The sequence below is a fragment of the Perognathus longimembris genome, chromosome 7 (genome assembly GCF_023159225.1).
Source record: "Perognathus longimembris pacificus isolate PPM17 chromosome 7, ASM2315922v1, whole genome shotgun sequence".
NCBI lineage: Eukaryota > Metazoa > Chordata > Mammalia > Rodentia > Heteromyidae > Perognathus > Perognathus longimembris.
Window position 1 is genome coordinate 22,165,041 of NC_063167.1, and position 19,940 is coordinate 22,184,980.

The 19,940-nt window shown below is 41.0% G+C and overlaps 1 protein-coding gene across 8 annotated transcripts in view; it reads left to right on the plus strand.

The window, feature by feature from the left end:
- Positions 1-19,940, plus strand: part of Zmym1 (zinc finger MYM-type containing 1) — a 34,280-nt gene that overhangs the window by 8,990 nt on the left and 5,350 nt on the right. For 5 of the 8 annotated variants that reach the window (XM_048350847.1, XM_048350850.1, XM_048350851.1 and 2 more), the window contains 6 exons: positions 4,712-4,886; positions 4,969-5,184; positions 6,596-6,737; positions 8,510-8,644; positions 8,794-8,831; positions 10,091-13,911. In XM_048350847.1, the coding sequence (XP_048206804.1) occupies positions 4,712-4,886; positions 4,969-5,184; positions 6,596-6,737; positions 8,510-8,644; positions 8,794-8,831; positions 10,091-12,385 (3,001 nt within the window). In that variant the 3' untranslated portion in view covers positions 12,386-13,911. Of the gene's footprint in view, positions 1-4,711; positions 4,887-4,968; positions 5,185-6,595; positions 6,738-8,509; positions 8,645-8,793; positions 8,832-10,090; positions 13,912-19,940 lie in introns of those variants that run through there. The other 3 variants (XR_007211560.1, XM_048350853.1, XM_048350852.1) reach the window with 3 other exon arrangements.

Consider the following 19,940-nt stretch of genomic DNA (forward strand, 5'->3'; position numbering starts at 1 on the left):
AAGGTTTAGTTCTGATCTTTTTTCCATTATAATAAAGTTTGCTCTTTTATTTTGCTACATTTAAAATTCCTTGTTTTTAAGTCCTAGCTTTTCACTATAATGTGTCTAGAGGTGTTTCTTTTATCCTGTCAGCTAAGAGTCTGTATATACACCTCTGTCAGGTAGGTGAAATTTTCTCTTGAGATTGAGGAAGTTTTCTATTTGTTAAGTTGGTTTTCACTCCAGTTCATTTTGACCTCATCTATCCTGATTATGCATAGATTTGACCTTTTGGCAGAATCTGCCAATTTTTTTAATTATAATTATTTATTGTCAAAGTGATGTACAGAGGGGTTACAGTTTCATATGTAAGGCCATGGGTACATTTCTTGTACTATATGTTACCTCCTCCCTCACTCCCCCTCCCCCAGCATCTGCCAATTTTGAATGCCCCTTTGGGTATGTCCTGAGTGTTGTTTCCATGTCTTTGGGTTTTTTAATTCCTCTGCTTTGTCCTCAACTCCTGATGTCCACTGTTTTTCATTCCTCTTGTTCTATTGCCTATGTTTTCATCTGTTTTGCAAAAGGGAGATCACCTCTTTACTGATACAGTTCTCGGGGTGTTAATTTCATTTCCTTCATTGAGGTGTATGATTCAGTTTTTATCTATGCCTTCCATTTTCTTGGTTATTTCCTCCTTGAATTCTTCAATTTGTTCTATTGTGTTGTCCAATCCTCATTATTACTTCACTGGTTCTTTTGTTCTCCATCTCTTGTGTTTCACTAGAGTTCTTCCCTGGGTTCTTGGTTTTTGAGAGTGTCATGTTGTCTTGATTGCTCATGAATTTTGTGTCATATACTGTGATTTACCTATTTGAGTTCAACATTTATAGAGGTAATTAAGATTAGGTGTGCAGTTCAGTGTTAAATGGGCTGTGATTTTCTGGTTTTCTTGTGGGTGCAGTGTAGTTGGTATCTCCTGGAGAGGCGTAGGCAGGCTTTTGGGTCCAGTTGAGTGCTGTCTCTAGCTGCAGTGTCCAAGGGCTTTTGTTGGTGTTCCTTGCCATGTTTAAACAGGCTTCTGAGTTGGCTGGGTGTTACCCTTCTTTCCTCCTACCCCTCCTCCCCCGCCAGGCTGTATGTGAAGGCATCCCAAAGGGTAAAGCATGGGTGAACTTTGAGGGGTTAGCTAGATGCCAGACCCTGGGTGCTATGGATGAGGGCGTCCTGCGTATGGGTGCCCTGGCTAGCTTTTAACGCTGTCTGGTCTGGGTGTGACCCTCAACATGGGGTGGTAACTTTTCACACTGAGTACACGGGCAGGCTTAGTAGCAATGCTATGAAGGCTGGGGTCATTCTACTCATCCATGCATGGATGGGTTAAGCTACACGCAGACCCCCTACAGAAACCTTTCCTGGTTTTAGGGACCCCACTGAAACCAATACTGGAGTTGGAAGCTTTGCCTTTCACTCAGCACTGTTGGCTGAGATTGGGGGCAGAACTCTGAAATTGGAGCCTTTTTTTGGGCCTTGGTTCTGGTTCCACATAGCATTTGCTGGAGGTACATGTTTCAGTCCTGAGGGCTGAGCCCAGTCTACGAACGTGCCCGATCTCGTCTGAGGGCTGAGCTCAAGGGCTGGAGCACTGCCTGCCCTTTGGTTCCTTTCTGAGGATTCCTGGTGCTACCTCCCTGTTTCTGTCATTGGTGACATTAGGGCTCAACTGTGTCCCAGCCAGCAGGAGGTTAAGGCCTCAGAGGCTTGAGTATGCACTGAGACTGTTGAGATCTTTGAGTAGGAGCCCAAGCTTTGTCCTTTGACCAAGGTGTACCCACGCCCCATTTCTAAAGTGATGGACTTGCCAGGGGCTGAATCCTCTCTTGTCTGGTAAGGCTGAGACTAATGATCTCTTTGAGTACCGAGTACCTGGTGCATCAATTCCTGACACAGTCTGAAGGAGGTTAAACTCTCACTTTCCTTGTGTGGGCTGAGACTGGTGCAGTATTTTGGTTCTGAGCTCAGGATTTTGCTCGATTATGCTCCCTCCCCATCTTCCTATGTCCCATGCCTGCTTCTGAGCTTGGAGTTGAGTTCCTCCTCACTCCTTATTGCTGGCCACCTGGGGGTAGTGACTCACAGTGGTGTGGTCTTCTTCCTGTGCTTTTGCACTGCAGCTGCATTCTTGCCATGGAAACTGAGTTGGGTGAAGATCACTGCTGAGCAGAGGGCTGGTAGGAGATCTGGGCTGAGCTCAGGTCTGCTCCATGTGTTGGGCTTTCCAAAGCAGAATTCTGCCCAATGTGGTTTTGATCTGAGTGGAGAGGCTCTTCACTGGGCAGACAGTCGATATAATCCAAGCTCCGGGGATGCAGTGAATGGGGAGTGGATCTGTTACAAGGACTTGCTTTGTCACTCAAACTCTTTGTGGATTGCTTTCAGCTTTTCATTTGGTGTCTGTGTCATGTATTGTTCTATATCTTATTCCCTGGAAGTCTGCTTTTGCTTTTTTTCCCATTTGGGTGAGATGGGATCTCATTATGCCTAGACTGGCCTCCTGAGTATCAGATTATATCTATCTATCATGTGTTACCGTGCCTACTCCAGATCACGTTAAAATAAATTTAAAATATTTTCTGTTTGGTTAAGATCATCCTTAGCCAAAGTGTCAGTGGCAGCTGTAATCTAGCTACTCAGGAAGCAAAGATCTGGGTATTATGACTTAAAGTCAGCCCAGACAGGCAAATTTTATAAAAGAGAGACTCTTCCATTTAGTCAGCAAAAGGCCAGATGTGGAAGTAGCAGATAGAGCTCCAACAGTTGTTAGCAAAGAAGCAGAGTCCAGAGTACAAATCCCTAAATTCAAGGTCCAGTACTGGTGTGCATATACACAAAGAACATTCCTAATTGAAAGAATGTATTCTGTTTTGTTTTACAGGTATGTGGCAAAATTAGTATGTATTTTTGCTAAGGCTTCAAGTGTTTTTTTTAACCCACTATGGCTTGTTCTTTTCCCAGTTGATTGAGATGAAACTTAGCAAAAAATTAACCATTGGCATTTAGCACTGTCACAGTGTTGAACAGCTACCACCAAAATGTATTTATTGCTCTTTTCTTTTTGTGTGTGTCAGTCCTGGAGTTTGAACTCAGGGTCTGGGTGCAGTTTTGCTCAAGGCGTACTCTACTTCAGGCTTTTTTTTTGGCCACTTGTGGGGCTTGAACTCAGAGCCTAGGCACTGCCCTTGAGGTTCTTTTTGTTCAAGGCTAGCACTCTACCACTTGAGCCACATATTTATGTGGTGCCAAGGAATTGAACCCAGGGCTTCATACATGCTAGGCAGGCACTCTTTGTTCAAGGCTAGCAATCTACCACTTACTTGACACAGCTCCACTTCAGGCTTTTGTTTTTTGGCCATTTGTAGGGCTTGAACTCGGCCTGGGCACTGTCCTTGAGCTGCTTTTTGTTCAAAGCTAGCACTCTGCCACTTGAGCCACATGTTTATGTGGTGCTGAAGAATTGAACCCAGGGCTTCATACATGCTAGGCAGGCATTCTGCCACTAAGCCACATTCCCAGTCCCTTTGGTGGTTATTTGAAAATAAGAGTGCCTGGTCTATCCTGAACAACAGGTCCCAGGATGCCATAAAGACACCTGTACATCCATGTTTATCACTGCACAATTCACAATAGCCAAAATATGGAAACAACCCAGATGCCCCACTACAAATGACTGTGAGTCACTACTCCCAGGTGGCCAGCAATAAAAGATGTGGTACCTATACAATGGACTACTACATAGCGATTAGAAAGAGAACAAAGGCACATGCTCTCCTTGATATATGATTGTTGGGGAGAGGGGGGTGAACAATAGAGACTAGGTCTGCAAATGGTATTTCCAAACGTTTGGGTCAGTGACTTATGTATCTAAAGCTGAACAACTACTAAACAAACCTTAAGAGGTCTAGGCTAGGCCTATCAGAGGATTACAGTAGCTCAACATCTATGTACATATGATTATATAAGATGAGGCTAAGCAAAATGAACTCGAAGAGAAGGACACAGGGGGACTTTATTGTTGTCCTTACGTTTATTGTACTAGGTGAATTCCCTTTGGCGTACCCCATGTGGTTACTGTATATGATTTCGTTTTGTTTTTGTTTTTGATGCCAGTCCTGGGGCATAGACTCAGGGCCTGAGCACTGTCCCTGGCTTCTTTTTGCTCAAGGCTAGCACTCTGCCACTTGAGCCACAGCACCATTTCTGGCCTTTTCTATATATGTAGTGCTGGGGAGTGGAACCCAGGGCTTCATCCTTATGAGGCAAGCAACTCTTGCCACTAGGCCATATTCCCAGCCCCGGAAATACTCTTTTTTAATAGAATCCAGATGACATGGTATGCAATCCGTGTGTTTTTATATATATATGTATATATATATATATATATATTTTTTTTTTAGTCCATTCTGTTAACCCATTAACAACTCATAAAAGTTAAATCATCCTCAAAACTGCACATTCAGATATGCTTACAATCCCTACTACAAATGGTTATGTAAATTTTTTAGGGAGTATAAATTATCTAAAGTTACTTGATATAAGTGATAGTAATATCAGTTCGAGAACTGATGATCTTACCAATTATCTCATCATTCTTTAGGCCAGTGAAAAAGAGCAAGGCATAGTTTTTGGGGGTAACTATGGTGAATATGTTTAATGGTGTCTTTTTATTTTACAGAGAAATTTTAAACCCGAAAGATGTGATCACTGTCCAGATAGAAGATAATACTGTTGCCAAAAATTATTGCAGCCAGTCTTGTTTTATGTCATATGAAGAAAAAAGAAAACCATGTGTTACCACGTGTACTAATAGAATTTTGACCAAGTGCAGCATATGTCAAAAGACAGCTATTGTAAGTTACAATTTTTTAACATTTAGAAAATTTTTGATGATTAATTGCTGAAAGTTTTTAAATCTTGTTTCTTTAATCTTAGATTAAATATGAACTGAAATACCAGAGCATGAAACACAGTCTTTGTAGTGATAACTGCTTTTCAAAGTTTCACTCTGTCAACAATTTCATCATGAACTGTTGTAAGAACTGTGGAGCTTATTGTTACACCAGCTCTAGTCTGTTGCGTCTGTTTCAAATGGAAGGACAGCCTTGTAACTTGAGTAATTGGAAGAATATTTCAGCACATAAGCAGCTGGTATGTTGAAAAATTCAGTTTTCTTTCATTAGTCTGAATGCCTCTTCTCTAGGAAATGTGAGAATACGGTTTTTAGTACCATTGGGGAAAATTTTCAGTTGGTAGCCTGATGAAGTAGAAGACCTTTCTTCTCAATAGTTCTATCTTGGATAAGAATTCATGATGATAAAAACTGTATGTTGGTGGCTGGGAATATGGCCTAGTAGCAACGGTGCTTGCCTCGTATACATGAAGCCCTGGGTTCAATTCCCCAGCACCACATATACAGAAAATGGCCAGAAGTGGTGCTGTGGCTCAAGTGGCAGAGTGCTAGCCTTGAGCAAAAAGAAGCCAGGGACAGTGCTCAGGCCCTGAGTTCAAGCCCCAGGACTGGCAAAAAATAAATAAATGAAATAAAACACAAGGACTTAAAAAAAAACACCAAAACTGTATATTGGTCTGGAAATGTGGCTTGGTGGTATGTTTGCCTAGCGTGCATGAAGCCCTGGGTTTGATTCCTCAGCACCACATACACAGGAAAAAAAAATAGAAGTAGCACAGTGGCTCAAATGGTGGAGCATTAGACTTAAGCACAAAGAAGCCCAGGAACAGTGCCCAGACCCTGAGTTCAAACCCTAAGAAATTCTGAAAGCAGAGAAGCTACACAGGATAGACAAAAAGTTAATAAAAACCTCCATATCAATTTGTTGACCATGCCTACATTCACATCTGTGTAGGAAGGATAAACAAGATCATGGCCCAGACCCATCTTGGCATAAACACTAACTACATAGTAAAACTGTGTTCAAGTGGTTCATGCCTATAATTCTAGCTACTCAAGAGGCTGAGATCTGAGAACCATGGTTCCAAGCCAGCCCATACAGGAAAGAATGGGGGGGGGGGGACGAGGACTTATCCAGTTAACCAGGAAAAAAGCCAGAAATGATCCTGGCTCACGTGGTAGAGTGATAGACTTAAGTGAAAAGACCATGAGAGCAGTTGGCCTTGAGTTCAAGTCCCAAGACCAGCACCAACTACTTATTTTTAAAAACCTAGAAAAAAAGGCTAAGCAAAAAGCACTTGTCAGGGCTGGGAATATGGCCTAGTGGCAAGAGAGCTTGCCTCGTATACATGAAGCCCTGGGTTCCGTTCCCCAGCACCACATAAATAGAAAACGCCCAGAACTGGCACTGTGGCTCAAGTGGCAGAGTGAGCAAAAGGAAGCCAGGGATAGTGCTCAGGCCCTGAGTTCAAGGCCCAGGACTGGCAAAAAAAGCACTTGTCTAGCGTCTGAGTTTGAACTCCAGGGGTATTTCTCTACTTGCCAAAAAAGGAAAATTGACTTCATTATTAATTGTATTGATTGACTTAAAAACGGTTATACTTCAATTTATTACGTTCCAGGACTGATTATCATTTTTAATCTCTTAAGCAGAAACTGGCCAAAACATTTTGTGTGTCATCAAAGCCATCTTATGAAGTAATTGAGATTACTAATCACTTCGGGGAGACAGAGATATTCTGCTCTCTTAATTGTTTATCTGCACACAAAACTGTGGTGGAATCTTCTACAGGTATGTTTTATGTATCAACTTCTGTGGTAATGCACACATGTCATCTTGACTAGCAGAGTAGTTACAGAAGTAATGCATGCAGTTTAAGCAAAAAAAAAAAGTTGCGGGGCTGGGGATATGGCCTAGTGTCAGAGTGCCTGCCTCGGATACACCAGGCCCTAGGTTCGATTCCCCAGCACCACATATACAGAAAACGGCCAGAAGCGGCGCTGTGGCTCAAGTGGCAGAGTGCTAGCCTTGAGCGGGAAGAAGCCAAGGGACAGTGCTCAGGCCCTGAGTCCAAGGCCCAGGACTGGCAAAAAAAAAAAAAAGTTGGAAGCCTACCTCAATACTAGAACAGTAGTAGAACACCTTTTTAGCATGTGTGAAAGCCCTGAGTTCAAAATCCCAGTGCCACCAAAAAAAATAAAAACTATAAAAATCAGATACAAATGGCTTTATATTTTCTGTCAAAGGAAGGTTACTAAGCCACTAGTGATTTAATACTTATTTGTGAGAACTGCTGTATTGTATTATTACAATCTTACCCACTTCATTTTAATAGAAGATACATGAATAAATTAGGGATACATGTCTTTAAGTTATTTAGACTTTTTAATTTAGTTTTTTTGTGCCAGTTGTGGGGTTTGAACTCAGGGTTGGGTGATGTCCCTGAGTTTTTGTGCTCAAGGCTAGCGGTCTTATCACTTTGAGCAACAACTGCACTTCCAGCTTTTTATTTAATAGTTTATTGGAGATATGAGTGTGGTGGACATTACTGCCCAGGTTGGCTTTGAACCATGATCCTCAGACCTTTAGCCTCTTGAGTAACAGGGTTACAGGCATGAGCCACCAGTTATCTGGCTTAGATTTTCTTTAATGTATGTATTTTATTCTTTCAACTCATTAGAAATACTAGGATTTGAACTTGGGGCTTCATACTGCTAAGTAAGCTCTTTCAGCCATACCTCCAGCCTACTTAAGTCTTTTAGTAACTGAATGTGTGTTTCCATTAGTATACAGTGACCACATACTTCAGGGCTTAATTTTTAGGAGTCACTTGGTCAATATTTATCTTATTCAACACTTGTGGTAAGAATGGTTCTGGTAAAAAAATAATAATACACTTGTTCTTTGTGAAAACAAGGCTTTTACTTATATTTTCACATAAAGTGTAGGCAGTTTGAAATGCCTTAATAGCCATGATGGAAGGCTGAGGATCTAGCTCAGTGAATACAGTACTGTATATGAAGTATATAATGTATATGAAGCCTGGTTTCAATCCCACAATCACGAGATTCAATAAGAGTAGCTAAAGGAACCAAAGAGACAGTAGTACTTTTTATATAGACAACCTAGTGAATAATTTTGAATGATTTTAGAGTTTATATATCTTATACACTGGTTTGTTACAGAATCTCCTGTTATACTAACATGGACAACAACCTAGCTCTCTTAATGTTGATGCTTATGAATCCTGAAAGTGTTGAAAATGTTACCAAATAGTGTAAAACTACTGAGAAACTGGGGAAAAACCAATTTAATGTTGTTGCCATTGACTTATTAAGGAATCTTGCAGTTCCTAAGCACAAGTAAAAATTAATACCCTTTAAATACCTTAAGATTGTTTATTTGAAATAAAATTTTCAGTGTTGGGGATGAAGTAACAGGTCTCATAAATAAAAGGAAGGGCTCCATCACTGAGGTTTATCCTTAGCCCAATCTAACTTTTTAATTTGTTTTGCAATTGCTTCTGCCTAGTCTTTAACAAATATTTTTGTTTTTATCACAAGATGTTGCCATGGTGCAAGATGCTTCAACAGATCCTCTTTCTCCAAAGAAAGAATCCATTCCAGTTATAAGCAACATAGTATCATTAGCAGATACTCAGGTTGCCCAGCCCATCATGAACAGTGATCTCTTAGAAGGTGAAGTTGACATGAAAACATTTGTCATAAACATTGTTTTGTCATACTTCATGAATCTGTCTATAATAAATTTCCTATAAGAAATGAATTATAGCCATTTGTACATAATAGTATAATAGCTCTAATATATGCTTTAATTTATTTTAAAGGTACAGATCCTTCAGTTGGGACAAATGAGATCACAGATGTAAGTCTTAAAGTTTTCGGTTTTGTTCTTTTTGATGAGTAAATTATATAAGTGCATATATAAGAAAAACTTACACAGGTTGGGCGCTGGTAGTTCACGCCTGTGATCCTACCTACTCAGGAGGCTGAGATCTGAGGGAAATAGTTCAAAGCCAATCCCTGGCAGGAATCTCCAGAAAACCGGAAGTGGCGCTGTGGCTCAAAGTGGTAGAGCAGTAAACTTGAGCTGAAAAGCTCAGGTACGTCGCCCGGGCCCAGAGTTCAAGCCCTACAACTGACAAAAGAAAAAAAAACAAAACCTCAAAAGCATTGAAAGCCAGAAGGCAATTGGCTCATCATACCCATGATCCTACCTCCTTAGGAGGATGAAATCTTAGAATCAAGATTCAGCCAGCCTGGGCAGAAAAGTCCACAAGACTCTTAGCTCCAGTTAACCACAGAAAAGCCAGAAGTAGAGCTGTGACTCAAGGTTGCTAGCCTTGAGCAAATAAGCTCAGAGATAGTGGCTAGGCCCTGAGTTGAGTTCAAGCCCCAGGACCAATCTGCACAGAAAAGACATTGTCATATTTTCATCCTTAAGAGCACTTACTGGGGTTTTGTTTCTGTTTTGTTTGCCGTTTCTGGGGGTTGGACCCGGGGTCTGAGCTGTCCCTGGCTTCTTTTTGCTCAAGGCTAGGACTCTGTCACTTGAGCCAGAGTGCCACTTCTGGCCATTTTCTATATATGTGGTGCTGGGGAATCGAACCCAGGGCTTCGTGTATATAAGTCAAGCACTCTTTTTTTTTTTTTTTTTTGGCCAGTCCTGGGCCTTGGACTCAGGGCCTAACCACTGTCCCTGGCCTTTTTTTGCTCAAGGCCAGCACTCTGCCACGTGAGCCACAGCGCCACTTCTGGCCATTTTCTGTATATGTGGTGCTGGGGAATTGAACCCAGGGCCTCATGTATACGAAGCAAGCACTCTTGCCACTAGGCCATATCCCCAGCCCAAGTCAAGCACTCTTGACACTAGTCCTTTATTTGGGTTTTAACACTCAGCAGTTCTAATCATCTGAATGATATACTATTTTTCTATAATACACTGCTGTATAATCATTTAAACATTTAATGCTGAATCTAGATTACAAGTCAGCTATAAAATAATTGTTAATGTTTCACCTTAAAGATGCTTATATACTTTACTGTGTTAACTAGAATACAGATGTTCAATGTTTCAATAATTTGAAAACTCTTAAAAGCAAGTGTTATCCTCTTTTTCCAAAGATCTCTAAGAACTCACCCAGTGAATCAAGTGATGGTGTTGGTAATAGAATGGAACAGCCAAGCCTTTTACCATCTTCTTCAGTACTCAGTCAGCATATAGTTGATTCTAGTACAGAAGTACAGATAGATAAAGTCTCCAGCCAGGATCCTACATACACTGGGAAATCTATGAAAAGAAGTGATGTTCTCTGTCACCTGAAATTTACACCCAAAGTACAAAAAGTTGAAGATAAACTACAAGATATTAGGAAATCTCGGCATGTAGATTTCCAGCATCTGGAGAACAGTATTAAAAAAGATATGCCATTTTGTTATTTCTGCCACTTATTCTACCAGAAAAATTTTACCTGTAGGGAGGAGTCATTTGCAACCCAAGGAGCTTGTAATTGGAAAAGATCTCTGGAAAAATTCAGGAAGCATGAAGAAAGCGAAATGCATTTGAAAGCATTGCAACTTTGGAGGCAACACCAACTTTGTGATGAAGCTATCCATGATAATTCAAAACAAGTTGAAGATAATAAAAAGTACCTAAAGCTCATAGTTGAAAGTATTTTATTTCTTGGAAAGCAGTGCTTACCACTAAGAGGAAATGGCCAGTCTGTTTCATCTGTGAATAAAGGCAATTTTTTAGAATTGTTAGAGATGAGAACAAAAGATAAAGAAGAAACGTTTCAACTTGGGAACTCAGAAGTTGACTTCTATAATAGTACACAGACACAAATTGATATCATTGAAATAATAAAGACTGAAATGTTGCAGGATATTGTGAATGAGATCAATGTCTCTTCAGCTTTTTCAGTAATATGTGATGAGGCAACTGGCAGTTCCATTAAGGGACAATTTTCGATTTGTGTAAGATACGCACAGAAAACTTCAACAGCTATCTTAATTAAGGAAAGGTTTTTGGGTTTTATTGATATTGATGAGCTGACTGAGACCCACTTACATAAGAGTATCAAAACATACCTGCAGCACCTTGGAATTGACTTTAATAAAATATCTGGCCAGGCCTATGATAGTACTACCAATTTGAGGCTAAAGTTTAATAAAATGGCTACAGAATTCAAGAAGGATGAGCCAAAAGCTTTATACATGCATTGTTATGCACATTTTTTTGAGTTTGCAGTAACTGGGTTTTGTAAGGAAATAAAAGAACTTAGGAGTGTTCTAAATACTCTCAATTCTTTGTTTAACATTATTCATGTATCTGGAGAAATGTTGGCAAAGTTTCAAAACATTTTCAAGCTTGGTCAAGATAAAACCTGCAAGAAACATATGTCACAAACATGTTACATAGTTCATGATGATATGTTATTATCTGTAATCGATGGTCTTCCAGAGATTATTGAAACACTGGCTTTCATATCATGCCATTCTTCAAACAGAAGTCTGGCTGGTGAATTGAGTGACTTGTTGACATTGATTTCCAAATTTGAATTTATCTTTTGTTTGAAATTTCTATATCGAGTCCTTAGTGTTACAAAAATTCTCTCCAGAGAGCTTCAGAGTGAAAACATAGACATTTTTTCTTTGTCTTCAAAAATAGAAACAGTTTTGGAATGTTTAGCCTATGAAAGAAGTGATGCATATTTTAAAATTATCTGGGATGGAGCAGAGGAAATATGTAAAAAAGTAACCATTAAAGGTTTTGAAGTTGAAAAACCTTCACTTCAAAAAAGAAGAAAAATTCAGAAAACAGTAGATCTTGGCAATTCAGATAGTATGCTTTTTACTCCATCAACAGAAGAACAATATAAAATCAGTATCTATTACCAAGGATTGGATACTGTATTACACAATTTGAAGTTTTATTTTTCAGAGTTTGATTATTGCAGAATGAAGCAAATTTCACAGCTGTTACTGAAATGGAATGAGCCATTAAATGAAACAGCAGCCAAACATGTTCAAGAGTTTTGTAGCCTTGATACAGACATTGTCCCTGAACTTAGATTTTATCAGCAGTATGCAAAGCGTAACTTCGTCACATATTCTGATTCCATCAACTTCATCAACCTGCGCAATTTATTTATTCAGCATGGTCTTTACAATAATATTCCTTGTATCTCCAAGCTGTTACATATTGCTTTATCTTGGCCAATTACCTCACCAAGTGCTGAAAATTCATTTTCTTCACTTCCTCGCCTTAAAAGATACCTATTTCATACCATGGGACAAGAGAAGCATAGTGGCCTGGCCCTGATGGCTGTTGAGCAGGAATTAGTAACTAAATTGTTAGAGTATGAAAGACTCAATGGAATTGTAGAAAAGTTTATCAGTCAGATAAAAGGTACATAATACTTGTAACTTTGAATTTGTGTTACCCTAGTAAGGTTTGTTTTGTTTGTAACAGTTTCTGTTGCCTAGACTGGTGGTAGGTTTTGTGAGATTAAGTGGTTATCCCACTTCAGCCTCCTAAGTCCCTGGATGAGAGTCTCATCAATGCTTTGGTCTTGAGATCCTAGTTGTTGTTCAAAATTATGTCTCCTTTTTATTTCCCATTTTCTACTTTTTATTTTATATTTTTATATCTTTTAAGAAAAAATATTTCCTAGACAATATAGCAATTTGAATTTAAAAATTCAAGTTATAGAATGACAGTGAAGTCTCATTCCCTTCATTATTTAGTACTCAGTTCCACTACCTGCGTTTGTGTCTGTTTCTTTAAATATATTTACAGAAATACTTGTCATAAGTAATAAGGTATCATATACACTTTCTTCACTTGTCCTTTCCATGTAATGAGTGTTTTAAACTTGAAGGCTTTTAGTTCTTGAAACTGGGTCTCACTGTGTTGCTGAGACTAACTTTGAAACTCATAGACTTAATTAGACCTGCTTCAAGCTGAAATTATATGTATAGCCATGCACTACCATGCCCAGATTGTGCTGCTCTGTGTGTGCGTGTGTGCATGCGTGCGTTTCATTCCTATATAACCCAGCCTGGCCTCAAAGTTAAGGGCTTCAGTCCTCCTGCCCTAACCTGGAGTGCTGAGACTATAGCACTATTATACCCAAATTAGGAGTGGGTATCTTTTTTTTCTTTTTGTGTGTTTGACCAGAGGGTGTCTTTTTTTTTTTTTTTAACTCAAAGCTAATCTTAAACTCATGGGGTCGAGCAGTCCTGCCTTAACCTTAAGTGCTGAAACTACAGCACTACCATGCCCAGATTGTGGGTCTTTTTCTTTTTTTGTATGGCAGGACCTTGTTATGTTGTCCAGGCTGCCCTCAAGCTCACAGTTTAATAACACAGGCATGTCCATGGGCATGCCCATTTGTGTGTGTGTGTGTGTGTGTGTGTGTGTGTGTGTCTGTTCTTGTGTGTGAAACAAAGTCTACTGTCGTTTACACTGGCCTTAAATGAATGGGCTCAACACAATCCTACCTCAACCTTTTGGGTGCTGCAACTACAGACATGTACTACATACCGAGTTTCTTTACATTTATTTTTATTTTTGTGGGTTTTTTTTATACTTGGTGAATAGGTCTCATGTAGCCCAGACTGGTCCCAAACTCAGAATCATCATCCCTGACCCTCATAATTATATAAAAAGTACACTTTTTGATACTGGCAGATTGCTTTAAGGATTGGCCAATATATAGTCCCAACCAAAATGTGCAAGAATCAGTGTTTACTCAAATTACTCAATAGAATATGGAATAGAATGTGGAAGATTGGGTAACTGCCCCATTTGGGTCATTTGTATTTCTTTGAACTGTTAAGTCCAACTGGATGGTAACAAAAATAAGATGTGTTGTGAAAAATCTGACATTTCAAGTAACCTGAAGCAAATGAGCGTCTTGTTTCATTTTGTAAAAAAGTTTAAATAAAGGAAATCAGAGATTTTTGTCTTGGCCTGATTTTTTTTGTGTTGTTTTCTTATCATTTCTGTGGTACCGTATCCTATCTGCTTCCTTTAAAAGGTGATGCACAGAGGGATTGCCATTTCATAAAGTCGGGTAATAAGAGCATTTCACTAGGGACAATGTCACCCCACCACCCTTTCTTTTACTTTCTTCATTTCTTAGTCCCTGCCCATAAGTTGTATGATTGATCTTCAACATAATGTCTACTGAGTGCCACTGCTGCGGTTGCTCACCATTGTTGGGGTTCACCCTTATCCTTGAGGGGGAAGGGCATTGGAGAGTGCACCCGAGAAGCCACCCTTCCCCCAGCCCTGGGGAATGCGGAAGCAGGCCACATTTCTCTAGGTCCGGAACCAGAAGAACCGGCTTTGCGAACAGACCCCCAAACTTTCTCGCCAGCCCATGTGACCCCCAGTCTCGCAGGTTTTCACCCCTGGCATGGTGCTTTCCAAGTGACATTAGCTCATGAGGGGGTCCTATGGCAAGCTCACCAGCCTATCAGCGTTCTGGCCGATCACCCTTCTCTCCCTACCATTAGCCTTTGCCCCGCCCTAATGAATCAGATTGCTCACTAAGCGTCTCCGAGATCCGCGCACACCTGGCTTTCTTCACGGGTAAGGAGATGAGTACAGCGATGATCTACGGCTGTATGCACCTGAGGTCTTTCCTGAGCCCCCCCCCCCCCCCACTCCATCCTGGCCTTACCTGCGGGTCGGGTGACCAGGGGAGAGGGTGAGAAAGGGAGCTGTTAGAAGCATTGCACAGCCTGAATCCACGCGCCAGGGGAGGCGACCCGAGCCCGGCACACCTTTAGGAGCACAGCTCTTGTTTGCCCCCCAAAAAGACATAAATGAATAAAGAAATAAAGCAAACATCCATCCATTGTTTTCTACAGAGGACTTTTGAGGGTCTGGGGGCAATCTTTGGGCTTGACCTCTGGGCCTGAGCACTGCCACTTAAGCTTTTTTGCTCATGAGAACCCAGCTATACTGATTTTCTGGTAGTTGGCTAGGAGATAATATTCTCATAGACTACTGTCTGAGTAGCCAGGATTATGAGCAAGATTACAGAATTTCATTTAGACTTTTTTGGGGGGGGCAGTAACTGGGTTTTTTTGTTATTTTTTAACTATAGTTCTGTACTTGGAGCTTGAGCAACAAATCCCCAGCCCTTTTTCAAATAGGATATCCAGTTTGCCCAACTAGCCTCATTTCTTATACCTAGAATGATTGGAATGTACTACCACCTAGCATTTGTGATAAGGTATCAGACTTGGCAAAGGCTAGACTCCTATCAGGATTCTGATCTCCCAGTTACCTAGGATTACAGGCATCCACTGTTAACACCTGGCCGTTCTGTGTGTTTTTTTGTTTTGGCCAGTCCTGGGGCTTGGACTCAGGCCTGAGCACTGTCCCTGGCTTCTTTTAGCTCAAGGCTAGCACTCTGCCACTTGAGCCACAGCGCCACTTCTGGCCGTTTTCTGTATATGTGGTGCTGGGGAATTGAACCCAGGGCCTCATGTGTACGAGACAAGCACTCTTGCCACTAGGCCATACCTCCAGCCCGGCAGTTCTGTTTTAAGCATTTCCTAAGTATGTGTGTTTTAAGATAAGGTCACTTAATTGTTATTAGGATAAATGTAGATATTTGGACCATGGCCTTTTTCTTTTTTTTCTTTTTGCCAGTCCTGGGGCTTGAACTCAGGGCCTGAGCACTGTCTCTGGCTTCTTTTAGCTCAAGGCTAGGACTCTGTCACTTGAGCCACCGCGCCAATTCTGGCCACTTTTTATATATGTGGTGCTGGGGAATCGAACCCAGGGCTTCGTGTACACAAGGCAAGCACTCTTGTCACTAGGCCATATTCCCAGCCCCAACCATGGCCATTTAAACACCCAACATTTCCCACATCTCACTTGCTCCAAATTGTTATTGATAAAGTTAATTGCTTTTCCCCTCTGGATTTTTTAATTTACGTAGAAGGCAAGATTTAGAATGCTTTTATTGAATTACTTTTTTTTTTTGCCAGTCCTGGGGCTTGGACTCAGGGCCTGAATACTGTCCCTGGCTTCTTTTTGCTCAAGGCTAGCACTCTACCACTTGAGTCACAGCCCCACTTCTGACTTTGTAAGTGGAGCTGAGGAGTTGAACCCAGGGCTTCATGCAAGGCAAGCACTCTACCGAGTGAGGCCATATTCCCAGCCCTTGAATTTACTTTTATTTGAAGTCAACTTTACCTTTTGTTGTTCTCCCCTCTGTGTGAATTTGAACTTTAAATCACATTTCTACTCCCGCTGGATCTTTGTGGAACCTTTTATGAGTCTTAAGAGCATTATTTTATCTCTGCTGCTCTGCCCTGGCAGCAATAGTTTCTTCCTTAGCAGCAGCTGAGTCCACAATGCACTTCAGAGTCTACAGTTGCCACTTTCAGAGACACCAGCACCACATTAGCCCACACATCCTTTTAAGGGTTCCGGGTCTTGGGGACGAACTCATAGACCAGCATCAGTGTATGTAAAACTTGACTCAAAACTTGGGCGCCGCTCAAGGATAGTGCTCAATCATTTGAGTCACCCTTGGAGATCAGGCTACCCAAAATGGCTTTGAACTGCCATTCTCAGATCTCAGCCCTATGAGTAGGATTACAGGCATGAGCCACCCACACCCAGCTCTAAAGCAGCATCTTTTTTTTTTTTTTTTTTTTTTTTGCCAGGTCTGGGGCTTGAAGTTAGGGCCTGTGCATTGTCCCTGGCTTCTTCTTCTTTTTTTTTTTTTTTTTTTTTTTTGGCCAGTCCTGGGCCTTGGACTCAGGGCCTGAGCACCATCCCTGGCTTCTTCCCGCTCAAGGCTAGCACTCTGCCCCCTGAGCCACAGCGCCCCTTTTGGCTGTTTTCCATATATGTGGTGCTGGGGAATCGAACCGAGAGCTTCATGTATAGGAGGCAAGCACTCTTGCCACTAGGCCATATTCCCAGCCCCTGGCTTCTTTTTGCTCAATGCTAGCACTCTACCACTTAGCCACAGCGCTGCTTCTGGCTTTTTCTACATATGTGGTGCTGAGGAATTGAACCCAGGGCTTCATGTATGCAAGGCAACCGTTTTTTTTTGCCAGTCCTGGGCCTTGGATTCAGGGCCTGAGCACTGTCCCTGGCTTCTTTTTGCTCAAGGCTAGCACTCTGCCACTTGAGTCACAGTGCCACTTCTGGCCATTTTCTGTATATGTGGTGCTGGGGAATCGAACCCAGGGCTTCAAGTATACGAGGCAAGCACTCTTGCCAGTAGGCCATATCCCCAGCCCAAGGCAACCATTCTTTTTTTCTGTTTTTAATTAAATTTTATTGACAAGATGTACAGAGGGGGTACAGTTACATAATTAGGAAGTGAGTACATTTCTTGTCTTATTACACCCTCATTTTTCTTTCCCTTCCCTCGTTCAGATAAGTATATACACAATATCCAGTGTACCAAAATCATATACAGTGACCACAAGGGGGTACGCCAAAGGAAATTTACCTAGTACATTAAACATAATGACAACAATAAAATACTTTTGTTTTCATCTCTTGGGAGTTTATTTTGCGTAGCCTCATCTTACATAATCATGTATGTAGCTGTTGAGCTATTGTGATCCTCTGATAGGTCTATCCTAGACCTTTTTATGTTTATTTCGTAATTGTTTTATTTTAGAGACATAATGGAAAGTTGCTGGCCAAAACGTGGAAATGCCATTTGAATAGAAGCTTATTTTACAGACATCTGTACTGCTCTCCCTCCCCCCTAACAACCACATATCAAGGAGACCTTGCGCCTTTGTTCTCTGTGTTCTAGGCTTGACTCGCTTAACATTATTTGTTCAAGATCTGACCATTTCCTTGCGAATGCCATTATTTTATCATTTCTAATCGCTGTGTATTCCATTGTGTACAGGTACCACATTTTTTGGATCCATTCATCTGTAGTGGGGCATCTGGGTTGTTTCCATATTTTGGCTATTGTGAATTGTGCAGTAATAAACATGGATGTACAGGTATCTTTGTGGTATCCTGGGTCCTGTTGTTCTGGATAAATGCCTAGGAGTGGTATGGCTGGGCCATAGGATATGTCTATGCTGAGTTTTTTGAGGAACCTCCATATTGTTCTCCAGAGTGGTTGTAGTTTACACTCACAACCAACAGTAGAGAAGGATTCCTCTTTCCCTGCATCCCCTCCAGCATTTGTTGTTACCTGAGTTGAGAGTATAGGCCATTCTAACTGGAGTAAGGTGGTATCCTAGGGGTTTTTTGTTTGTTTTCTGTTGAATATTTCCTCATGTTTCTTTGCCATTTTTATTCTGTGAATTCTCTTTAGCTCCTTTGCCCACTTAATAATTGGTTTACTGGGTTTGGAGGGGGTTAGTTTCTTGAGTTCTCTGTAGATGACGGATATTAGGCCTTCGTTGCCTTGCTGGTTAAAATCGTTTCCCATATGGTTGGCTGCCTTTCTAGTTTAGTGGCTATGTCTTTAGCTGTACAAAACCTTTTTATTTTGTAGTAGTCCCATTTGTCAAGTCTCTCCCCTATCTGTTGTGCCCCTGGGACTCTATTCAGGAAGTTCTTGCCCATGCCCATAAGTTCTAGTGTCTCTCCTACTCTCTCTACAGTAGTTTGAGGGTTTCGGGTCTGATGTTAAGGTCTTTAATCCATTTTGAGTTGATCTTGGTGCATAGTGATAGGCTAGGGTCCACTTTGAGTTTTCTACATGTGGCTGCTCAGTTTTCCCAGCACCCGTAGTTGAAGAGGCTATTCTTTCCATTGTATGTCTTTAGCTCCTTTGTCAAATATCAGCTGACTGTAAGTATGTGGATTTATTTCCAGGTTTTCTATCCTATTCCACTGATCTTCAGATCTGTTTTTTTTTTTTTTTTTTTTTTTTTGTCACTACCAGGCTATTTTTGTTATGATGGCTCTATTAAGCTTGAAGTCTGGTATTGTGACACCGCCTGCACTGCTTCTTTTGCCTAGAATTGCTTTGGCTATTATAGGTCATATATTGTTCCCTATGAGTTTATGGGCTGTTTTCTCTATTTCAGTGAAGGATGTACCCAGGACTTTGATGGGGATTGCATTGAATTTGTATAAAATTTCGGGCAGTATGGCCATTTTCACCATATTGGTTTTGCGTACCCATGAGCATGTGAGGTCTTTCCATCTCCTGATGTCCTCTTTGTTTTTTGGTTTGTTTTTTTTGGCCAATCCTGGGGCGTGGACTCAGGGCCTGAGCACTGTCCCTGGCTTCTCTTTGCTCAAGGCTAGCACTCTGCCACTTGAGCCACAGCGCCACTTCTGGCCATTTTCTGTATATGTGGTGCTGGGGAATTGAACCCAGGGCCTCATGTATACGAGGCAAGCACTCTTGCCACTAGGCCATATCCCCAGCCCTCCTGATGTCCTCTTTGATTTCTCTTTTTCGATATTTATAGTTCTCATTAAATAGGTCATTTACATCTTTGGTTAGGTTAATCCCTAGGCATTTTATTCCTTTTTAGCTATTGCAAATGGTATTGTTTCCATAATTTTCTTTTCTACTTGCACATTGCTGGTATACAGAAAGGCTGCTGATTTTTGTGGATTGATTTTGTAACCTGCTACTTAAGACAAGCACTCTTAATAGGCCATATTTTGGGAGCAGGATCTTTCAAAGGCATTTTAGCTTTGTAAGGCTCTCTAGACTACAGTTCCTTAGTCCTTTTATGATTTGTCCTCAACCTAATTGATAATTGGTCTCCCGTTTCTGTAACAGACTGCTGTCTCATGACTAATCACTAACTGATGCATTATAATTAAAAAGAATTTCCTTGGACTTAAGATATCATGTGTTGTTCAGAGGTAGTACATGTGTTTGGCTGTGAAAAAGGCTCTCTGTTCAAATACGAAGTACCCAAAACTAAAACTTGAAATCTTGCCTTAAAGCCTAGAATACTTAGGCCTATCTCTTGGCCTAATAACAGTGGG